This window comes from Coturnix japonica, chromosome 12 (assembly GCF_001577835.2).
Source record: "Coturnix japonica isolate 7356 chromosome 12, Coturnix japonica 2.1, whole genome shotgun sequence".
In the NCBI taxonomy this organism is placed as follows: domain Eukaryota; kingdom Metazoa; phylum Chordata; class Aves; order Galliformes; family Phasianidae; genus Coturnix; species Coturnix japonica.
In genome coordinates, this window is record NC_029527.1 from 8507018 (window position 1) to 8530045 (window position 23028).

At 45.9% G+C, this 23028-nt stretch overlaps 1 protein-coding gene and 1 long non-coding RNA gene across 16 annotated transcripts in view; one reads left to right on the forward strand and one right to left on the reverse strand.

Annotated features, from left to right (window-relative positions):
- Positions 1–11907: 11907 nt before the first annotated feature.
- On the reverse strand, positions 11908–14544 carry LOC107319820. Its single transcript, XR_001557957.1, has 2 exons — positions 14441–14544; positions 11908–13039 (listed from the first exon to the last, which is right to left on the reverse strand). It is a non-coding gene; the product is annotated as an uncharacterized LOC107319820 (long non-coding RNA).
- SLC6A6 (solute carrier family 6 member 6) overlaps positions 14327–23028 on the forward strand; it is a 54010-nt gene continuing 45308 nt past the window's right edge. For 2 of the 15 annotated variants that reach the window (XM_015875007.2, XM_015875006.2), the window contains exons 1-2: positions 14343–14413; positions 18714–18749. Coding sequence is in view for 8 of the 15 variants with exons in the window: in XM_015874994.2 (XP_015730480.1) it covers positions 15047–15077; positions 18714–18749; positions 21241–21306 (133 nt within the window). In the remaining 7 variants the exon portion in view is untranslated. Of the gene's footprint in view, positions 14414–14442; positions 14551–14824; positions 15078–18713; positions 18750–21240; positions 21307–23028 lie in introns of those variants that run through there. The other 13 variants (XM_015875002.2, XM_015874999.2, XM_015874997.2 and 10 more) reach the window with 13 other exon arrangements.

A 23028-nucleotide genomic window follows, 5' to 3' on the forward strand; every position in this document is an offset into this window, starting at 1 on the left:
TCTTCTCTTATGGTTTCTGAGCTTTGTACCTGCATTTTGTTTTTCCTGCTCAGGCATTCCCTGGCAGTGACCTCACACCTGTTATATATTCCATTACCAAAGATGAATAATACAGGCAAATATGAAGAATGAGAGAACTATGTGCTTGCTTACTCAGATAATGAACTTGAAGGATGAAATCACCTCAGTCTTGAATTCAAAACAACCCTTTGGGATCCTGTTATGGTGGTAAAAGATACCGGGGGAAGGTGGAGTGTGTTGTGTCAACGGCAGCGGTACTTTTGCTTCCTTGGACTTCTTCCCCTTGTAAGGGCAATCATTGAAACCTATCACTTGAGTATTGACTTTATGCCCTAAGAAAACTGCGGCTTGAGCGGTGGTTTAATGTCATTAGTCCAAGACCACTGGAGCAGGTCTGCTCAGACACAGGCTGACTGCATGTTTCCCACATATGCAGCCACCTCTGCCATCATTTGGAGAGCTTGAGGGCAGCAGCTTTGCTACCCCCTTCCCCTGTCACCCTGTGCCATACGTCAGCTCTGCTCAGGCTTACCCTTACGGCGGCCACACTGCGCCTGACCCCTGCATGGGTGTACAAAGGTGGGAAGAGGGTGGGCCGTTTCCTGCTCTTAAACAACTGCACGCTGTTAGCTTGGGGACAATTGAGCCTCTGGTGTTTATACTGCCTTTGTCTGCACAGACTGTGTGGATGCAGTCCCGATGCAGTCGCTGGGAGATTTTCTTGCTGATTTTGATGGTGCCGGCATTTCACCCCTGATGTTTGTTTTAGTCATCCCCTTCTTGAATCAATATCTCAAGCTTCTTAAAACTCCATTGTGGCTATGTTTGGGTTTATTTGCATTACTTTTTTTTTTCTTTTCTTTTCTTTTTTTTTTTTTTTTTCTCTCAGTAAACCTAAATGGGTATGTCATAAAATAAGGTCTTCTTGATGCCCTACAGAAAGTAAATGTCACCTCCTTGTGACACATTCAGAGGCCCCTTTGCATAGTCCACTCACATAACCAACTTGGCACCAAGGATGTCCCAAGTGTTTGCCATCCCGGTGTCACCTTCCAGGATCCAAGTGCTCAGCTCAGTGTAAACCTCAAAATGTTGCTGGACACTCAGAGACACTCAGCATCTTGCACTTTAACAGAACCCAGACATGTTTTGTGCACAACAGCTATAATGTAAGAAGCTTCTGTCAAATGGAGAAATTTTCTTTTTCAATCTCCAGCTCTTCTAATTGTGTTATACTAATTGGTCTCCAGCTGTGAGGAAATACAGGAAACTTCTTATTTAATAACTTTTCTATAATCCTAGAGAAGTGATTTGCCCTGCTGGAATGGCTTAGTCCGCATGTCTTCAGAAACATCTTGATAAATAATACCAGGCACTGAAAATACTTTTCCAACCCTCTAGGCTGGAATGCAACTCATAGTGTAGCTGCATTGACATTCAGTCAACATGCTTACTGTTTACAGATTCCTCCTTTCCTCATTCTTGATGGTGTCTCAGATCTGCTAACGCAAGAGAAGGTTCAGTAGAGGTGAAACCATCTTGTATTCAAGAGGAACTGAGAGACAGACTTGTCTTGCATTCAATTTGAACATCATCCTGGGTCTACGTGCAGTTTCTCACCCTGAAAAACATCTGGGAAAAGTGCTTAGGAAAAACAGCAGATCCAAAAAAACAACAAGCCCTACCAAACAAACAAAATCCTGTATTTTTCCCTAGATCTTAGTGGCTGGAAGATGATGACATAGAAGGTTCCTGGCTTTATCTGTTCTCAAATAGCCATTTTTTCCTCAATGGCAATTTTACTGAGAAAAAAGCCAGAGTTGGACAGATCTAACCCTGACATCTTTGAGCAGATTATTCCTAAAATAAAGAAGCATTTCCAAGCCTGGTGGTTTCGGATGTTATGATCAATGTTTATTCATTTGTCCTCTCTTTCCATGGAACTGGCAGTGACTGCTATTTCTCTCTCCAATACCACTGTTATGTCTGTAGCTCTAATCTAGCCACTTATACGGTCTCCACCATCATAATGTTTGAGAACATCCTAAGAAATTTAAAAAAAAAAAAAAAAAAGACTAAAAACTCTAGAACAATAAATACCAGACACTCTCTTCCGTCCTTCTCAGCCTGCTTTTAAAAGCCTTGAATCTTCATGTTTGTATGTGTGTGAGGAAAAGCTGGGCAGAAGAAATGGTTTCTACCTTGAGCAGTGAGAACGGTGTGGGGGAGGCTGCCATGGGAGAGGCACACAAGTGACCGGGGCTGCTCCAGGAGCCTTCAAGTACTGGATGTGTTTCCCCTTGGTTTTCTCCTCCTTAACCCCTGGCTCCATAGTGTTTTAAATGATTCCTGGAATTCAGCAAGTCATAAAAGTTATAAGTGGCAGAGGGTAGATGAGGGTTTTTATTTTGATAGAAAACTATTATTTCTGCCTGGAGACAAGTTGCTCTGCCTGGCTTGCAGTGGAGGTGTTCCCTCTATTTGTTCTGACCATACCTGGATCAAAGTCAGAGTTTCTGTGTCTCTTCTCTGTGTTTGCTTGGGGATTGTTGTCTGCTATTCCTGTGGACCCTGAAGTCATCCGAGCTGAAATTTATCCTCAAATTCAGCTTCTGGTTTAGCTTTCCCTCTAGAAGACTGTGACTAGCTAGTGGTGGATTGCTGGGAGCCCAGCTTTATATCCTCACCCACTGCTAGGCTTTGGTGCTCTGGACTTGCAGCCAGGACAAGCAGAGGCTGCTGAGCCTTGAGTTTGTTGTCAGTGGGCCTCATTTGATGGGGAAGAAAGCAAAACCTTTTGCACAAAGTGGGCTAGGTCTGTGGGGAAGATTACAGCTCCTACCTGACAAAAAGAAAACCTATCTAAAACTCTTGCCATGTGCTTTAAATCCAAGAGCAGCAAATGGACGAATTACCAATGTATAAAAATACAAGTGAACACATGCCAACATTAATTGGAGGAACACGTCCTTCCCCATGACCTTAGCCTGTGTGACCATACTTCTGCTGTAAGGGACGTGAACACTCGCTTTCTCTTCCGTAAGCAGTAGACAGAAACCTCATTTCCAGCTGCAGGATTAAACTGCACGTGAGGAAATGATTGAGTACATTCTTGACACACCTTTTTTTTAGACCTGTATCAATGAAAAGAAGTATCATGATGTCTCATATTTGGGCTGGAAACTCGGCAATCTGCGTACTTGCAGGAACGAGATACAGTCGTCTGCGAAGCTTTTGTTGGCAGGAGGACAGGCAGCTGTCAGCGCTTCAGTCTAGAAGTAGATGCAGCTCATTAGGACAGTTGGATATCATCAGATTAGCTGGGCTTGGAGATAGGGTGAGACAGGAAAACACATGACAAGAACTGGCACCTCAAACCCTCTCCCTTCAGAAATACTACCTCAAAACCAAGGAATGTTGTGGTCGATTGTAGCCAATATCAATAGAGTATATCCTAATTTATGGGCAGAATTGCCAAGTATTTCAGAATGGGTTTCAGTGCCCCTGGTACACATAAAAGTTATGGCACCAGTTCTGGATTAGTTACTGGGACTCTGGTAATGATGTTCCTGGCATAGCACTCCTTGCAAACACATACTTTGGAGGAGTTCCCATACATTTTTTTATTGTCCACCAGAGCTGTGGTGGTAAACTGTATGAAATTAATCCAGAAAACTGGAAAAAATCAAAATTAAATTGGGGGGAGGGGAACCAAGTAAAGATGGCAGAGCCTTTCTGGTATAGACTTAAAACAAATCCAGGAATCAAATGTCTGTGGCTTGACAATATCAAAGGCTCAAAGGAGGGAGTTTTAGGCTTTCTCTCAGTGCCCTTAGAGGACTGCTTGAAAGGCTTGGTTCAGTTCTGAAAATGCTTGCTGACTAGAAACAACTCACAGGTGAATGGCAACAAAAGCAACAACAACAAAAAATAGCTGAGGGGCAGCAGAGACTAATTTTGAAGAAAGATTAAATAGGTTTGGCTTGGTGACAGACAAAGGTAGCCAAGGTCCTTGACAATACTCCATGTGTGTTTGAACGTAAACAGCAGGAGGCAGATGAAGTGTTTGTCAACATGCACGGCCACGGTTTGTTTTTGTGTTCAAAACCTCTTTGTTCTCAGCACACTTCTCCTTTCAGAGCTTGCACCTCGGTTTCACAACCCAAGCAGCAGGGATACCATGTGTTTCTTTGGTGCCTTTCATCCCACAATCCCCAAACGCTTCACGGAGGTGAATTGAAGGAGCCTCGTATAAAGCAAACAAACAAAAAGATTAATTTATTCCTCCCAAAATGCACTCAGCTGTGGTGTAAAGTCAAAAAGGACCTGGATTCTCTCTCTTTATGTTACCGCAGAGTTGCAGAAGATACAGGATCCACACTTTGCTCATTTCTGGGGACACTGTGAGCAAAGGAACTGTGAGAGTGCAGTGCAGCAGGCAGTGCTGAGAATAGAAACGTTATCCAAGGAGATGGAGGAATAAAAGAGGCAGAATTGCAGTTTCTTTCCTTCAAGGATATTTGGTTTGGTTTCAACTTATCTCTGCCTTTGTTCTTAACCATTATGAGGATGTGCAGGCAGAGCTGGCTGTTATTTCTCTGCTGAACAGCGCCTCTGCTTCCTCAGTACTGACTGAAGGTTGCTAGAGCAACATTAAAACCACTTCCTATAGAGAGGAGATGTGCAGATGGGCCTACACAGCTAGCAGAAGTTATGAAATTTCATGGAGGAAATACAACGCAAAGGGCAAAGTGGTGTGGAAACCTTAAACGGGGATGTAACTTCAGCCACTTCTTAGTCAATGCTAAGGGACAACAGGAGTGCAATGCCCTTGTATTTGAAAGTCTCTTTATTTTTGAGACAACTCTTACTCTCACATCTGGGCTATTTACTAATAATATCCCCAGCCATTTCTGTAGAATTTGATTTACTACTCAGTTATATTGGTGTGGTCCTGGGAAGGAGAGTTCAAGATGTCCTTATGCTGGATGTTCTTTTCCTGTACACTTCCTTCTGAGTTCTGTGAATCGGAGGTTGCTTGAGCAGTGTTCCTGCTGAAAAACATTCGTCTACTTCATGTCCTTGGCTGTAAAAATAATACAGCAATTTCTTCTGGTTTCCCCTCATACTCTCAGAATAATTCAGGGTATAGGATGTGCCAAGAGAATTGTGAATGCCTGGAACAGGATTCTGTGGCCACGATTCTTCAAGTAGAGGCAATGACATTAGTTCTGAGGTATTGCAGCTGGTTTAAAGATCACCTTGCTAGAAAGTGTCAGCAAACAGAGAGAAAAAGAAAACAGCAGAGCTTCAGAGAGTCACCCATAGTGAAAGATTAAAAGTCTTCTAGCTTTTAAACCAGAAGTGGGGTTTTTGCCATCAACAAAAGAACTAAGGTCAGCATGAGCTAAAAAATACAGGAGCGTGTGGAAGATCTCATTCACTTCATAGCTCCAGCAGAGTCAAGGGAAGTAGTTACAACACATTTACCCCTAGACTTAGATGAAATATGGCCAAAAAGATATGTTGTGTAGCTGGAATACAGTGGAGTCAGAGTCCCTTACACTGACTTAAACCAGTTCCTGGCACCAAAGCTCCCTTGGTACCCCTGTGTAATGCACCAAGAGAGAGGCAGGTGTCTTTCTCTGACCCAGCAACAGCTGAATGAAGCTGCTGAGCAAATGGTATGACATTGGTGACAAGAAATAGCCCTTTGACTATTAAAAAGGCAATTTCAGCAGTGTAACCTATGAGGCTGGGAAGCAGGTACCGTGCCAGCTCCACTGCTAACAGGTGAGCTGCCTCTAAAACTATATTGTGCAAAATACTAGAGAGCATGCAGTGCATAAGAGCCTGGTGCAGGTAGCAAGGCAGCTGACCTGTCAGATGATGGGGACCTGCAGAGAGCTCCACTGGGCTTACGTTTCTTTTCCATCCTGCTGATGTTTGAGCACATTACTGTCCAGTCACGTGGTTTGTTTTATAACCAAAGGGGACAGCTGAGTTCCTTCTACAGCAACACGGGGTGTTTTGTGATGCCAATGCCATGACCTTTATTCATGAAAAACAGAGTACGAATGGGGAAAGCAGGGTGGAGCTCCATCAGAAATGTGATGTAAACAGCTGCAAAGATGTGGCTGTGCTCCTCCAAAGACCTTTCCCACCAGGTATGAATCTGAGCAACACGGATTGCAAACACAGCAGAGATCCTATCTGATACTTTGTTAAGCTAATTGCCTATATCTAAAAGCAAGGTCTAATAAAAATTGCCAAACTGAACTCCCAGTCTAATTAGACAACAATAGCTTCCAAAAGGACTAAATGGAAACAAGTGCCCATTGCAGGTACATGCTGACATTTCAGAAATGCCAACCTCTTTCTAGTGCTCAGGAAGGGAACAGGGTCCATTCAGCAGGAGATGAGCTCCGTTTCGTTGTGGAAACACATTCTCCCCAGTACCCTTGAAATCTCATCCCGAGGCAAGTCTGAAATAATTCACGCTTTCACTCTTACAAAAACATGTTCATATTTGGAGCAAACAGTTGTGAAGCTGGTGGAGAACAGCAGAAACATGACCTGGAACAGGTTGCTGGTGCCCGGTAGGCAGGAGCCCACGCATTGCTTCCCAGTGCCATGGGAGCAGTGAGTGGGTGCTTGGCAGGGAGAACACACCCGGTACACGTGTGGTCCCAGTGAGTGTGTAGCTGCCAGACGGAGAGGATCCCAGTGTGATCTGGGTGGGTGGATCCCAGTGAGGCAAGTATCCTTGTTGTCAGCACTGTGTGCTGTGCTTGATGTAACAGCCGCAGAGCCAAGTGGGGCAAAGGGGCTGGGGGCATCCCACAGACCTGAGACAAGGTCACTGAGGGTCCTGCACTTGTTTTGTGTTTGCTTTCATATCAATACAGCTCTGTGATTACATGCTACACTGTCTGGACAGGAATTTTACATGAACTGTTAGCACATCTGAAGGGAAGATTTAGGTTGGATATAAGGAAGAAGGTTTTTACAGTAAGCGTGGTGAGGCACTGGCATGGGCTGCCCAAAGTGGGGTGGGTGCCCCATCCATGGACACAGCCAAGGTCAAGGCTGGATGGGCTCTGAGCTCCTGATGGAAGTGTGGGTGTCCCTGTTCATTGTAGGGGGACTGGACCAAGTGGTCTGTAAGGGTTCCTCCTGACTCAAATGATTCTGTGGTTCTATAGCTTAGTGTATGTGGTGGTGGTGGTGGTGGACTGCATGATCTTAATGGTCACTTATTCCAACCTTAATAATTCTGTTTCTATGATGCTGATGTGGATGGATTTCTGCCTAGCTTTGCTCTATGGATGTGTGGCTCCTGGTGGGCTTTGCTCAACATAGGCAGCCCCTTCTTTCACAGGCTCCATGCCAAAAGCTTGAGAAAGATCAGAGCACGCATCCTGCTCACTCCAGCTTCTTGTCCCCTTAAGTGGGTCAGTCTTTCAGTAGGTGGGGAGGAAACGTCTCATAAAAACACCGTTGTCAAGGATGCTGCTAAACAACAGGGCAGATATGCACAGCATTAGCATACAGTGACATGCAAGAAACTCCCTCAAATTCTGCCTTTGCTGACAACAACACCATGAGTCACATTGGAGTGGGGCCAGGCCAGGAGCAAGCTGCTGGGAAGCACCTGGGCAAAGTTTCCATAGCCAACGCCTGCCCAGGTCAGGGAGCCAGCATCAGGTATGTGTGCAGGGATGTCGAGCTGAATGCTGCTGACTTTATTTTGGGCAGTGGAGATTCTGGCTGAAATATCACTTGAGAGCATGCCAAAGGCCCAGAAAAGGTAACCGCTTAGGAAGGCTCAAGGTCACCCAAGCTGCCTGCCTCTCCACAGTGACATCGCTGCCCTCTGGAGCAGCGCTGCCTCAGCGGTGGAAGCCCAAGCATCCACCTTGGGGCACGTGGGGATGGCTCCAAGTGTCTGTGCCCAAGGGCAGCGGGCAGGGACGTGCCAGGAGCTGTGTGACATTCCGCAGAAGGGCAGCACAGTGCTCTGCGGGTTAACCACAAAGCTCCCTGCACCGGATCCCCTGCCCCAGCCACCAGACGCAAGCAGTTTGTTTTGCATTTGGACTGGTAAGCTGGAAAACCAAAGTGCTGTGTTTTTAAGTTTATATTACATGCTTGTGTTCCAGCTCTGTTAATTAAAATCATGTAGCTGAAAGAGCAGTTGCTGGATAGCTCGCAGGGTTTATTTTAAGTTTTTTCTTTATTTTTTCTGGATGCTCGAGCATTTGATGCTCTTCCTTTTTCTGCTTGCAGCACATTAATTCACCTAAGTAGAATCTATCTGTCTGAACCAGTAAAAGCGTGCATTTGGGAACGGTTTTGTTTCTCATGGCATTTTCTGTTAGTGTTTGCCTACAGCTGCCAATGTAATTTGTCAGAACAAACTAGGTACTTCAAAATCATTTTTTAAACACTCTCCCTAAGTGTTCCACTATCACTTTGAGAGGGAAGGGAGCAGGGGGACCCCTCAGCAAATAGAAAGAAATATGAGCGCTCAGGAATATACTTGAGTGATCGCAGTTCTTCTCTTTGTGAGTATGATCCAACGCCTTGCCTGGATCACTGGGAGCACAGGTGGGCTCACCACCATGCAACTCAGCGCTGCCCACCCCTGCGATGCCCACTGTTATCTGGCACATGGTCAGGGCAGCTCAGCGTGGTGACTGGCTGCAGATGGAATGGAAAGGGATCTGCACAGCAGCCTCAGACCCTGCTGACTTTTTATTGCTGTCAGTGCATCTGCCACAAGTTCTTCCCCATCTCCTAGCCTGTGTCCTCCCGTGGCTTCTCAGCTTTTGCATGGCCTTTGCAATGCCCCATAACCACCCCAGCTTTGCAAGAACTGTTTTGCTTGCGAGGCTGAGGAAACTTCTGTGCAGGCAGAATATCTAACCGGAGCACAATGGGTGTCCAAAATTTTAGATCAGCTGTGTCACTGCAGCACTGTTCTGCTATAAGGCGAACAGCATCACCTCCAAGCACACCTTGTGCCACTGGTGTAAAACACTGGTGGTGCAGGACTCACCCCACTGGGGAAATGCTGCTTAAACTGCACACACTCAGTGTTGCTCTCTGGACTGCAAATTCTAAGTGTGGACATGCACAAGGCCATGCCAACACAAGCACGATTTACTTGGTCTGCACACAGAGCTCCTTGCAGTTCAGCTCTGCACCCACATGCTTCTGTCATGCGGGAGTGAGCATCACCTTAACCCAGCAGAGTCCTCCTATGCAAATCTCTGCCTGCTCTGCATTGTGTGAAGTACTGACTCCAGAATTAGATCCAACAAGATGACATTTTTCTGCAGCAAGCACATTCAGACTTAGCCTTTTCAGGCCTTGTATCTCGGTTATTAATAGTATTGTTTGCCTTCTTCTGGAAAATTGAATTCATGTGATAAAAAGGAACTTTATATATTAAATTCTGATGCACAACTTCTGGTATGAGTTGCTCTTGCAAAATACAGAAGTGGAAAATGTAGGTTATGTAGTGGGAAGTTGTTTTCTTTTCTGTTTGTTCATTTGCTGTTGTTGTTGCCTTTTGTTTTTGCAAATTTCATATGGCAAAGCCAGCAAAGAACGATAGCAGCATTTAACAAATCCGTTACCTGTTGATCTTGTCCCATCTAATTAGGTGGCAAATTCAGGCAGGCATTGCAAGGTTTGCTAAGAGCTCTTACGCAGCAGTTATTTCAGGCAATAAAGAAATGATTAAAAGATGCGAGTAGTACATCTGCCAGTATACACAAAGCTCTAGGTAAGCTCCATGAAAATAGATGAACTTTCTGGGAAGTGCAGTCATTGGATTTCCTTCTTCAGCATTAAGTGAAACGAGGAGCACAGACGTGGATTTTTGAACTGGGCGAATGCTGCAGTGTATTTCTCAGGAACCAGTTCTCCCCTGGAAAAGAACAAACAGAAGCAGCACATCTTGGTTGTACTCCATTGCTGTGACTGTTATAAAGTTATAAGACCCCAGTGTTTGGCACATGGGGCACAGCTGAACGAAAATGGGTTTGATGAATTGTTGGTGACTGACTGAAATCCACACACGTACGGGTTATTTTAATTTAAGGAAAAAGGATTTTGTTTCTTTATCCCGTTACATAACTCTGGATCTATTCTCCCTTGAATACACAAGTGTGTTTATCATTAATCTTAAAGGGAAACAGTCACCCTTCAAAAACCTTTATATGTTTTTTAATGTTAGATCCCAAACGACCGGCTGTGAATTAAAGATGAAAACACATTGTTTATTTTCTAAATCAGATTACTTGAACCTCATTTTATGCACGGCTCTTTTACTGCTTTTCCCCAATAGCAACAGTGAAGAAAAAAAGAAAGAAAAAGATCATTCTTTTGGACAGCACTTCCAAAATGCAAAACATACAGCTCACGCAGCACCCAGCAGAGCTGAGTCCCTGTTATTGCTTTTAGCTCACTTTTATGAAGCCGGCTGCCTTTCAGCTTGGAGACATTCTTTAATAATACCTATAGCTTTCATTCTGCGCCACATTCCACTCAAGGGTTTTAAATTGCTCAGGAGCTCTTGAAAATCCTATGGGCACGGGAGAGCTTTTTTATTTCCAGACAGCTGTCAGTTAACCTGAGACACCAGGGTGACCATTGGCGCCCAGTTTGGTCCCTCTGGGTTTGCCCCTCATTTTAGGGATCAGCTCCTGTAAAGGAGGAGGCATTTCTAGACCTGCCTAGTGTTTTGGAAAGGCTTCAGCCTTTCAGATTTGCAAAGTGCCTCAAATTAACATGTAATTACCTCACTGTAAGGAAACGACCAGCGGAAGCAATCCCATAATGGCCAAGCAGTTTCAAACATAAGCAAAATAGGCCACCAGTAGTATTAAATCACATTCTTAATAGAATATAAAGCCATTGAGGCTGCTTTTGAAGAATTCCTGTGGCTTTTAGTTTCCTGGTGTGTGTTGGTTCCATCATTGGCAGATTGACATGATGGGGGTGTACCAAAATCACAGGTCATGCTTTGACTTTTGTCTGATATTTTATGTACATATGATTTAAAGAGAGAAACTAAGAAAAAATTAACTGCCCAGACCATAATTTCATCTAAAACAAACTAAAGCTGCAACAACTGAGTGGATTGCGTGGATTAGTGAAATATCCCAATACGTAACTACAATAGCAACAATTCTGTTCCCTAGTTCAGTAATGCTTAAAATCTGCAATCCGGAGTCACTGCATGATGCTTAAATCCCCCATCAAATCTGCCACCCTTTTTTTCAGGCTCACAGTCTTTTGCCATCCAGGGGAACCCCGAAGGCTGCCATTGTATGGGGGTATTTATACAGGAAATCTGTATTAATGCAGAGCACCTTTTAGCCATTCTTACCTCTGTCCTTCCTTACAGACAGTGAGTGCTCTTACAGTTCTGCCTGGAATAAAGTTTGTTTTTTTCTTAATGTTTATATGTAAAATCTTAGCAATCCCTGCCAAGTCTGTCTCTTGTTCTTGCCTTGGTCCTGAGTTACATTCCCTTGGGCAGGGACAGGTTGAGAAGAAAGAAAGTTTTTTTCCTTAAAAAGCAAACTCACTTTAATTTTAAAGGTTTGCTGATCTTGTGTCCTGGTGTGATACCCCCCCCCCTCCATCCTCCTCACATGATAGAAACATGATCTACCTCTGCCATATGCTTGCATTAATACGCATCCATGTGCAAAATGAGGCATCACTGCCCCTTGAGACCTCCTTCCCATGGTGCAGACACAGCGAATCCCTCAAGACTTCTGTGCCATCTCAGTAGATTTCCACGCACCAGAGCCAAGCTGGGGATTTGGCCCAGTGTCTTTTTTAAAACCTGTGACCCAGACGTGGAGATTAAAGACGAGTTCTGTTATTGGATTAAACAGATACAAGAGGTGCTCACAATATCAGCACCTAACACCTTAAAACTCCAGATAGGAGATCTGCGTGCGAATGGGGAATATAGTCTGTAGGAAGGAGGCAGAACACAAAGGAAGACCACTGCTAAGCTGTGCCTTGGACAGGTGTGCAAAACCCAGCCACAATGGCATTGTATCCTGGCTTTCTATAGCATCATACTACCAGATATGCATTAGGTCTGGTATACACATCATTTGGACTATATCAACCTGAAACCAAAGTGGTTTGTGCCGAATTTATTTCAGTTTGGTGAACGTTTTCGTGGTGTGAAGTTGAAGGGGAGACTCTTGGCTCTGCTATTCATGGCACCACCGTGTATTGAAATGAATGGAACTGCAGAACTAAAAATAGCAATAGATTAAAGCCAGACCATCAGTAAAAGGACAGTAATTTAAGGCACTGTTTACATGCTTAATATGATGCACATGCTTATGCTTTGCAGTTCGGGCTCTGACTTGTGATGTCGGTTACATAAGAGCTGGAGGAGGCATTAGTGGTGCCGTTCCCCCAAACACTCTCCAGGCTCCATTGCAGAAGTTGCGCTGTCTCGTAATGAAACAGCAGGCAGCGATGCACATATTCATGACACCAGAGCACTAATTAATATCATTGTTCCCCTCAGTTCCAGGTACTGTTTACACGCTACTGATTTCAAAACAGCTTGGGCTGGTTTTGTTCCTTCCCCCAAACATTTCTTTTTTCCCAAACACAGCGAGCAGCCACGTGCTGCATGTGGCTGATTCTTTTTTTTTTTTTTTTTCTAAAGAACGAGGAACAACAGGACAAGAGAGAGCCAGAGACAGAAAATACAGGCTTTGATTCCTCTAGAGAACTTGAGCAAAATGTTCCGCTGCTGTCAGTGGTACAGCTGTGCTGGCAGGAGCCGCGGTACAGATGAGGCTCCAGCCGCTACTCGTGTTTTGCTGCCGCTTCCTCGTCGGCATCGAGGCATCCTCACTGCAGCTGAGCAGGTGCAAAATGCTCTGCCTTGTTCCCCAGCACGGCCGTGGCCGCCTGGGTTTGTGGTCCTTCGTGGAGTCTCACAGGGATGCCCGCAGATGCTGAGCTGCAGTACAACAAGAAACTTGATTCATAAGGCGTAGGTGGCAGCATGCACTACATCGTGTAATTAGTTTAAACCAGTCTGTCAGAGCGGATAGCTCTTCAATTAGCTGAGTCTATCTTACACCTGTATCTATCTTTCAGTCTGAGGTCTGTTCATTTTTCCCACCAGCTCGGTGCTGGGAAATCAGGGAGTGCTCCGAGTCGTGATGCTGTGGCTGTGGCACACTGCACCTGGTGTCCTGCCTGCAACGGAGCTTCTGCATGAACTAGCCGATGAAATCAGCTTTTCCTAGAGATGCTCTCGAGGCTGATGTGATGGAATTTGGTCCCCTCACCACCCGGGGCGTAGGCGAGGGGCTCCATAGGTGCTTCTCACTGAGCACCGTACCGGTGGTGTGGGAAGGTCTTGTCAGTGTCTGGGACAGCCTGACGGCAGGGCTGGGGGCAATGTTTGCTCCTTTTGGCTCAATCCCTGCTGCTCGCAACATGCGAGACTAGCACAGGGGGATCTCTTTATTTGCTACTCTGCCCCTGCAGTGTGAGCGGTATTTTACAGTGCAGCGCATCTCAGTCTTTCGCAGGGGCTGTATTAAAATGCTTAGAGAGCCTACATACTGCCGTACCCTTTTATTCACAGAACGACAGGAGATGAGGGTAGGAGAGCAGAGAGCCATCTCTGAGCCACATCCCTGTCCGACTCTGAGGAAAGCACCACAGGTTTTCGGAGAAACGAGAGCCAACGCGGGACAAACCGCTGCTCTGCTCATTTCTCCTGCAGTCACCCCACCGCACTTTGTCGTGCGGCCGAAGCCGGGCGGGGAGGAGGCAGAGAGCGGCGCCGCCGGGTCCGTGCCGCTCCCCAAGCACCTGCCGGCCGCGCTTCCTCCAGCAAGAGAGGGTCGCCCCGAGCACATGATGCCCCCCCAGCCCACACGGAGAGACACCGGCCGGGGAGCCCGAGCGCCCGCCGTCCTCCCGGGTAGCGCGGCCGGATGCTTTGTCTGAGAGAAGGGCGCTCTTTGTGCGGGGATGGAAAAAAAAATAGCAACAGACGAGAAACGAAACCCTCGCGCAGAGCCCTCGGGCAGCGGGTGAGGCTGCGGCCGGGAGCACGCGGGGCAGCGCGGGGGGGAGAACCGGCCCCGGCCCCGGGCGGCTGCAGCCGCTGCCCAGCACCCGGCCGCCCCTCCCCGCCGCCCCGCGGCCGCCTGCCAGCCCCAGCTCCGCCGCCGTGTCTGCGGCATGGCCCCTCCTCCCCCACACCCCTTCCTTTAGGCTCCCCCCTCCCCAGCAAAGAAGAGGCCGTGCCGGTGTTTTTCCACTCAGCAGGATGGGTGATGCTCAAAGCTCCCTCATTAGACAACAGACACGAGAGGTCAGGAAGAAAGCGCTTATAAATTACCGTTTCCTCCCGCTCGGCGCTGTTAGTCGCGCCGCACCGCTCCGCCGGACGCTCCGCACGGCCGCAGGGGCGCAACGGCGCGCAGGCACCGCGGGCAGCTGCGGACGCAGGTAGCGGCACCTCCCGGGAGGGCGGGCGGTGGGGCAGGAGCGGAGCTGCGAACAAAGGGCGGCCGAGCCGAGCCGTGCTACGCTGCGTTGAGCATCTCCGAGCGGAGCCGAACCGGGCCGGCAGCGCCCTGCCTTTGTCCGCGCTGCCTGCGCGTTCCCTTCCCCCTCCGTGTATTTATTTGCTCTTTCTTCGGCTCTCAATCCCCCTCCTCTCCCCGCAGCTGTCTCGTTACCCGGGTGGTTTTATTTCTCCTCCAGCGGTTATTTTCATCCCCCTTCAACCCCTCCCCATCACCACCTTGCGTTAACTTTTTCTCGAGATAACAGTTTGTAGCGGTGTAATTTCCCACTTGCTGGCGGCCCTCCAGCGCATCTACGGAGCACGCTGCTCTTTTTCGCCCTTTTTCTCTCGCCTTCCCCTCCCGCTCCCACTCTGCCCGCTGTGTTTTTTCTGGCTGCCGTGCACTAACCTCGAGTTCAGAGGCTGATACAGGCGATGCCGCATCTGATGCTCGTGGGCCTACCTGGTGGGTGATACCGCTGCTGCTCTGCCTTTGCTTTCCCCCCCCCTTTTTTTTCCTTTATTATTATTAATTTTTTATTTTTATTTTTTAATTTTCTTTTGCATTTTGGCCAGCTAAAATCAAAGCTGTGGTAGGGTTGGGGCTGCACAGGGCACTGTGCGGAGCTTAACGTGGGGCGGTGAGTCTGGGGTGATCAGGAGCCACGTTTCCCCCAATGGCTTCAGGATAACGACTGCCCATCTCGCCTCTCCCAGGCAGCGTGTGGGAGGACTTGCAAGGTTTCCATATAAGAACATGGGAGAATTTATTTCACGCGGGCAAAGAAATGTGCGGATTGTGTGTTATTTAGGAAGCAGAAGGCAAGCTGTGTTGTTCTTAGGCAGCTCCGAAAGAGGAACAACTTTGTATTTAGAAAATGTAAAAGCTGATTTGTGGTGTTTAATAAGAGCTGAGTTTAAAGGAAATCGCTGATGGAAGAAGCAGTGGGGGAAGATGCAGATAAACGCAAAGAAAAAGCTCCACATGTATTCCAGCTCGGTTTGTGCCGAGGTGTAGAGATGGAGTTTTTGGTTCGTTCTCACTCTTTTAACCGTATTGGGAAAGGCATTAAGAAAATGCTGTGAGAGGAGCTGGTTACGTTAGAAGTGCTATTTTGGTAACTGCAGGATTTATTTTTTTTTGCCTGCGTGACAAAATGTTTGGGGTTTTGGATTAGCAGGAAAGCGAGGCAGCCTTGTCAGTGTAATTTGGTGCCTGGATGACAGTTGCTAGTGGTTGAGTTTGCACAGGGTTGGGAATAAAACAGCCCATTAAAACCTGCTGTCATGGAGTTTGGAGAGGAGAGGCTTTGGTGAAAGCCTTGATGTTTCTGACAGTGGGGTGTTTACTTCGGGGTTAGGATTTGGGTGAGCTCGCTGCTTATTCTCATTGTCTGCATTTGTGTGAGCACTGCAGCGAGATTTCCCTGCAGGCTGTCACAGTGTTGCAGTGGTGGGGTTGTCCAGAGGGTCGTTTGGTTTTTATTAAAGAAAAATGTGAGTAAGGGAAGCAGGCAGCACCAGGACAGAGTCACTCATCCAGTGAGAGGGAGTACGGTGGGGACTGAAGCTCGAGTGTGCCAGGAGGATGGCTTTGTTGCCTTGGTTAGGCTGACACTGGAAACTTTATTTTTGGCACTTTCAGAGATAGCATCTTTGTATTTCCTCTTCAACTGTCTCTTCCTTTTCTCTGCTTTGCATGTGTTTTTTTTCCTCTCTCTCTTAATTTGCCTGCATCTCACCTTCTCTTTTCTCCTTCTCACCTGCTTTGCATTGCTTTGAGGCAGCACCCACTGGAGGGCGACAGATACCTGTCCCTGCGCTGCCCCGCGTGGGAAGGGAGCGGACCCCGCAGCCCGGGGGACAAAAGGCCGCTTCTCGCTGTCATTTATTAACCCGCATCTTTTATGTGCGGTACTGGGGGTGTTTGCTGCCACACTTTGCAAAAAGCAGGAGCTCGCAGGTGGCACTGTGACATTGGGAGGTACTGGGATGGTGGCTGTGTGCTTGGGGTGCTGGGTGAAATAGCCCGGGGCTTTGTCTGTAGGGATTTTGGTCTGGAGTTCAGTAGAAATTCAGAATACAGATGCTGCTGTGTTTGGTTTTAGTTTACTTTTCTGCAGCCGAGAGCAGAATGTTGTTGGCAGTGACTGGTTTGTAGCTTTTGAGGGGTTGCTTGGATGTTTCTTGCGTGGTAGAGGTGAGATGTGTGGGCTGTGGCAGGAGGCTTTGCTGCATTTTAAATCCTCTATGTGAAGAGGTGCAGCTCTGCTGAAGAGAGGAAGGCACTTTGGGTTGGTTTGCTCTTTTTGCACAGAGCTTGTGGAAGCCCCCATGCCTGAGCACAGCTGTTTGTAAAGCCTCAGGGGTGGATTTGTCTTACAGGTGATCACTGCAAATATATCAGTGAGTTTCCTCTTAAATCAATACTTTGCATAACCAAGACTGAGCTACATCTTGGTGGTCTCTAGCCAAGATTTGTTGGCTGAGTGTCTCCAAAGAAACCCTCAGGCACAAGCCTTTAAACAGGCTGCTGTGTCTCTCGGGCAGTGATGCCCACAGTACTTATCTCAGCACTCAGCAGCAAACCCCTGCTATTTTAGTTTTGTCCCTTCTCGCTTTTGCAGTACACTTGGATTGGATAGAAACTGCCTGTTCCAGCAGAAGGGGTATCCCTTTGCACTGGTGCCCTCCCAGGCATTTAGTCATATTCTGAAAAGCTTATGCTCGTTTGTTTCTTTTAAATTGAACCATATTACAATGCATGAGAATAGATGGGAAAGCAGTGGTAGTTAAGGCCTTTTGCAAGCAGTGCTTGTTTGATTGCTCATATTAATAAACTGTAGATCATTTAAGAAGTGCAGCTTTGAATAGATTAGCTACTGGGATTAGTGCATTTGACTTCTTATCACTGACTTCACTCCCATGAAGGGGGGCTGCTTGGAGGGCTGAGTCCTCATTGGGAAGAAAAGCAGGAGGATGAAAATTCAGTGATTTAACAATTGTTGAATTTCTCCCATAAATGCATACTTACTTGAATGCTCAGCTGTTGCAGTGCCATGGATTTAATTGATTTGTGCTAGCTGAGTATCATCCCAAGGCATGTAAACTCTAGGCAATACTCTTTAAATTACTTACAGAATAGCTAATATTGATATAAGATAATGTGGTAGAAATTAAACGAGGGTTGCCATTGTGCATTGTTCTTCCCTTTCCCCCTGAGGCAGCCATTGGAAGGTCTACCACGCTGCCAGCCTGTGATTCTGGAACAGTGTCTGGAGTCCTACAGCATCTGCTACGTTTCTGTCAGCCTCATTTCTGTGTGCATGTCTAGATTTCACACAAACAAAAAGCAGATCGGTACTGACTCTAAACCCTGCTCCAAGAGTATCCACAGATCCGCCCAGCTTGGCTGGTGGAAGGAAAGAGTGAATCAAATCTGCAACCAGCTGTAGGTGGGAAGCAGCAGGCAGATGGCATGCGGCTGTGTGAGGGTGGCTGGTAGAAGCCATGTGCTGCTGGGCATGCTTGTTCATTTCAGCAGTTACTGGATTTCCTGTTGTGGTTCTTTGTTGCCCAGCCTAGAGGAGTGCCTTTGGCTGCAGGACGTGGGTCTGAGTGCAGCTGGTGCTTGAGTGTTGGTGTGGAGAAACAATGGTGCCGTGCCAAAGTGCAGCAGCAGCACCCAGGGTTGAGGTGTGGGGTAGGAGGGCTGCACGCAGGTAGGAGAGCAGTCCTTATGTAGAGCCATGGGTGTTGATCAGCAAAAATGTTAAAAGCTCGCTATTTTTTTGCTTCAGATCACGTGGCATTTACATTTTATTTCACTGCTGTGGTGTAGTTCCCTTACTCTTGAAACTGATCTAGGGAAATTTTCTGCATTGTTTTACACTGAATGAAACAGATGAGAAACAGCCTGGTCTGACATTGTTACACCTTCAGTGTCTTGATGTTCTTCAAAACTAAGCTCACACAGGAGGAATTTAGGGAGCTGTTTGCATGCTGATGCTATAACATGCCTGACTTGTCTTCCGGAACCCTTTTTTTTTTCCTTTAAAATATATTTTTTTCCTTTTCTTTTTCTCTTCTTATTTCCAAACAGGAAGAGAAAATCCACTCCGGAGAGACTCTTCTTCACGTAAGTGTTATTTATGTTTGTTTCTAAAATTACAAAAGGCTTATAAAGATGATTAAAATGTTCCAGTTCTGAACATTTGCCATCTGTTCATAGAAACCAAGTGTAGAGCATGTAAAGATAGGCTGTAGTTACACAGCAATAATGCTCAGCAACTGTTATCTTAAATCTGTCTGTGCTGTTCTTCTGTGCATATCGCTGCAGAATTTAGATACTCTGCAGGCATTTAAGTAGCATGCCTGTAAAGCTGGTGTGTAAATCCCAGAGGGGCAACATTACAGTGGTAGTGGAGGTCGATGGGTGAGAATTTGCTTTAGCACCTCGAGTCCCTGCCCCACAAACCCTATGACAAGTATCAGCTTCTCCACCTTGGATTCTACAAAATCCAAGTTCTGTCTGTAGAGCCATTTGTTTGCGTGCATGTGTGTGCATGTCTCTCTGTGTGTAAGAAAGTGTGGATATGAGTGTTTGGCCTCAAATAGCACATAAAGGTATTTCAGGCCTTTTCTACAACCTGTGGTGGTACCCATTAAGATAAAAATAAATGTCACTGTTGATTGGTGAATACTGTTGCAAATGTTTTGTGAAAGCATTTGGCTCCAGATTGGACCCTCGGTCTGGAAGAGCCCAGTACAGTATTCTTCATGGGGCAAAGAAAGCTGCACATCCTAAAAACTAAAGAGTTTTCTCCACACCACGTAGTGATTTGGTTTCCTTGCAGATCTCTGATTTGGAAACTCTGAGTAGCCTAGTAAGCTCTGTTCCGGTATTTCTTCCTAGTAAATAAATCTGATTAAACGTTTTGAGGGGCTGCATAGATGAAGAGTCTCATTGCTTAATGCAAAATTAGCTTAGCAAGGAAAATGACTGCATTGTTCCCAATGCAGGGCCCGCTTTGCATAACTCCGAAGCATGTACTGTGTCAAGTGGCATGGCAAGCCCACGAGCGCTCACATCAGGCTGATTTCCCACAAATCAACATCTATTTATTTATTTATTTTTGAAAAATAACACGTATCTCCGAATTGCAGCACTCCATTTATTGCTTGCATAGCTACTGCTGGTTAATATGTAGCAAAAACGCGGTGTGGTAACAAATGTTTTTTTGCTATTGTTGAGCTGGAATGTTAGTTCAGCTTCTAGATAAAAGTGGCTTGCGCAAGGCGCCCTGATAGACCATGATTTCTGTGGCTTGTATGGTAGTTCCATAGGCAACTGTGGTCTGCTGTTCCCCTCCCCTTGCTTCCCTTCATTTTCCATGTCAGAGGTGGGGTTAGGTGAAGGCAGAGAGCTGGCGGCCCTTTGAACCCAGCAAAGCACGATCATGCGGCCCGTTGCCAGTCAAGTCTCTGCAGCAAGCACTCTTTGTTCCAGTTGTGTTCCTAGGAGAAAAGTTGTAAGGCGCTTTAATTAATGGCTTTGAACAGTAAGTGTTCTTTGGCTGGTTTTATGGATATCGTAGGGCCATCTTTCTGGTGAAAAAGATGAGGTCAATGGTAAGAGGAAGGAACCCCCACAAAGAATTAAGGACTCATCCTTTCTTATAGCTTGAATCCTAGCTGAGGGTAGCTTAGGGGGCTGTGTGTTTGTCGAGGTACATGGTCATTTTTTAAAGGCAAAGGAGAAGGAAAAATAACAGAAGGCATTTGATTATAGTCATTTTCAAGATTAGGATTTCATTCTAGCATAGGAAATTAAAATCTGCACGTTTTCCAGAGATTTTATGTGGGAAACAGTTGGGGGGGGGGGGGGGGGGGGGGGGAGAATGAAAGAAAGGAAGAAAGAAAAACACAACAAAAACCCTAACAAACAAAAAATACCTTTAAAAAAACCAACTTCCAACCAGAGAACCCAAACAGACAAACCCTACAGTAGTGGCTGTGTGGTGCCTGGAAACTGCAGAACGAGTGTGCAGCCCCATGCAGCACAAGCCTGAGGGGTTTTCTCTGGACATGGCAATATCATAAATAATCAGGAGCCTCTTAAGTCCAATATTTGTGCTCCAAAATGAATGAGCAGTGAAAGGTTTGTGGTCCATAGGCCATTTGTGGTGCAACCTTCCATCACCCGCTGTGGCTTTTCAACAGCTAACGGCAAGCTTTAAGCATCAGAGCCTCTCTCTTCTGGTTCTGTGCATGAAATATTACGACTTTGACTCAGTAACTCTACTTGTGCCTGTCTGTGCATCATCTCCCTTTGGCTTCTTCAACTGTGTGGGCTTCTGAAAGAGTTAAACCCCAGGGACGGGCCTAGCGAGGCTGTTGCAAGATGGTGGCCATGATGGGCAGCCATGCTTCTCCAAGCCTAGTCAGATGGGACCAACTCCTGAGGCGCTGAATGCACTGTGGGGGCTTAGCCCATAAGTCAGTCACTATGACAGAGAGGACTTTTTGTGCCAATAACCAGCCATATGTAGTGGTAATGATAAGAAAGGGACCATCTTATTGTAGTCACTTTGCGACAAATACTACCACAATTCATTACTTTCCATCAGTGCCTCATCCTATGGAGGAATCACCACTGCCCATCTACATTGAGGAGGGGACAGAAGTCCCGATTGGTGAGTGCAGTTGGGATGGGATCTTTTTAAGGGGGGGTGTAATGGTACTTGGGGTTTATATTCCTCAAATTTGTGTATACCCATTTGTCTATGAAAAATTCTAAGGCTTGTTGCAAATGTTTTGGTTTTATTTTCTCAATGCAAGTGTAATTTAGAGCTCCTGAGAACTGATAAGTACTACTAAGTGTTGGTTCCCATCCAATCATAAGACAAAGCATGTGATTTATGCAGCAACTTCCATGCAGATGTCTTAACACAACGCTGAGGATGGCCACAAATATCAGAAAAGGTAGAGCCCCACATCAGCCTTTGACTTCAGCATGGAGTTACTCAGAGTATTTCAGAATATTATGCCAGTTAGGTCAGCAGCTTTTGTCTTGCTCATACCGTCCTGCCTGCAGACTGACATTGCATACCCTGCTGAGAAGCCAGGAGAAGAGTTACAGAGGTTTGCAATTGCCTGTGTTGCACATCAGAGTGCTGCGCATCCCCGTGTCTGAGCTCTGGTGCAGATGTATCATCAGTACATATATACCTAAGTTCAGTTTTGTTCTCGTTTTGTTTTGTGGTGTTAGTGAGGTTTTTGTTTGTTTCTTTGTTGTTTGTTATTGTTTTGTTTTGTTTTCAAGTAGGAAAAAAAGCAGTCTTTCATATAATCCATTAAGAAAACACTAAAAGATCAGCAAGTTGGTCTGTAGAGATCTTTTTGGACTATAGAAGGCTGAGACTACATCATTTTCCAGAGCCACTTATTCTTGGTTGCATTCAGTAACTGTGCCTTGGCTACCACCTGCAGAATCTGTACTGTTGAGCAGTTGTGTCTCTTCAAATAACTTTTTCTTACCTTAAACCCTGAATGTTTCCATCCCTACACTTAAGCAATCGCTCCTTGTCCTACTATCTTTTGAGCTAGATTAATTATGTGCCTCTGCACACAGTACTTTGAAGGTATTTTAGGTGGATCACAGCCCAGGAGTCTTCTTATTTATAGACCGTATTAATTTATCTGACTCTCACCTTACATCATTTTTTGTTGTCCTTTCTTGTATTTTCTTTACCTTTTCTATCTCCTTAGTAATCTGTGGAGACTGAACATTTCACACTATGTGTCTGCTGCAGTTGTTTTGACATGGCAGTTATGCTTTAGATTTCTCTATCACCCTTTCATACGTACATATCCAAAAATAGCCTCCCCTCAGAAGCACCACATATAGAAACTGAATTAAATGGCTAATCTTACCTGGAGTCACCTTTAGGTCTTCCTTGGGTTCATAGCAATGTCACTGCTCTCCTGAGATGTAGGGCTTTTTATTAGCAACAAAGCCCCATTCCATTTCATGGCCACTTGGTTATTTTACCTCAGATTGATTTAAGACAGTATGCCTACATATTGAAATTAATGCTCTGGGATTTTTTTTCATTTTAAAAAGAAATTGTTTCTGTTTTATGATCTATAGAGCAAAGAAATACTAACAGTTTTGTAATATGGGTACTCATTACATCTGTCTTCAGCAGATTACCCCAGACTCCTTTTCCAGCTCCATCCTCCCTGTTTGCATACTTCCCCTTAGTTTTTCTTCTAGTTATAAAAAATTCATAAAGTAGAAAGTGACGGGTCTAGCTCTCTCCTTCACGTTATATGTTTTCTTCTTCTTAAACAGCTGAGATGTTGTTGCTGTCTTCCTTTTGTGTATGCTATGATGTGGCCTTTCCACATCACGA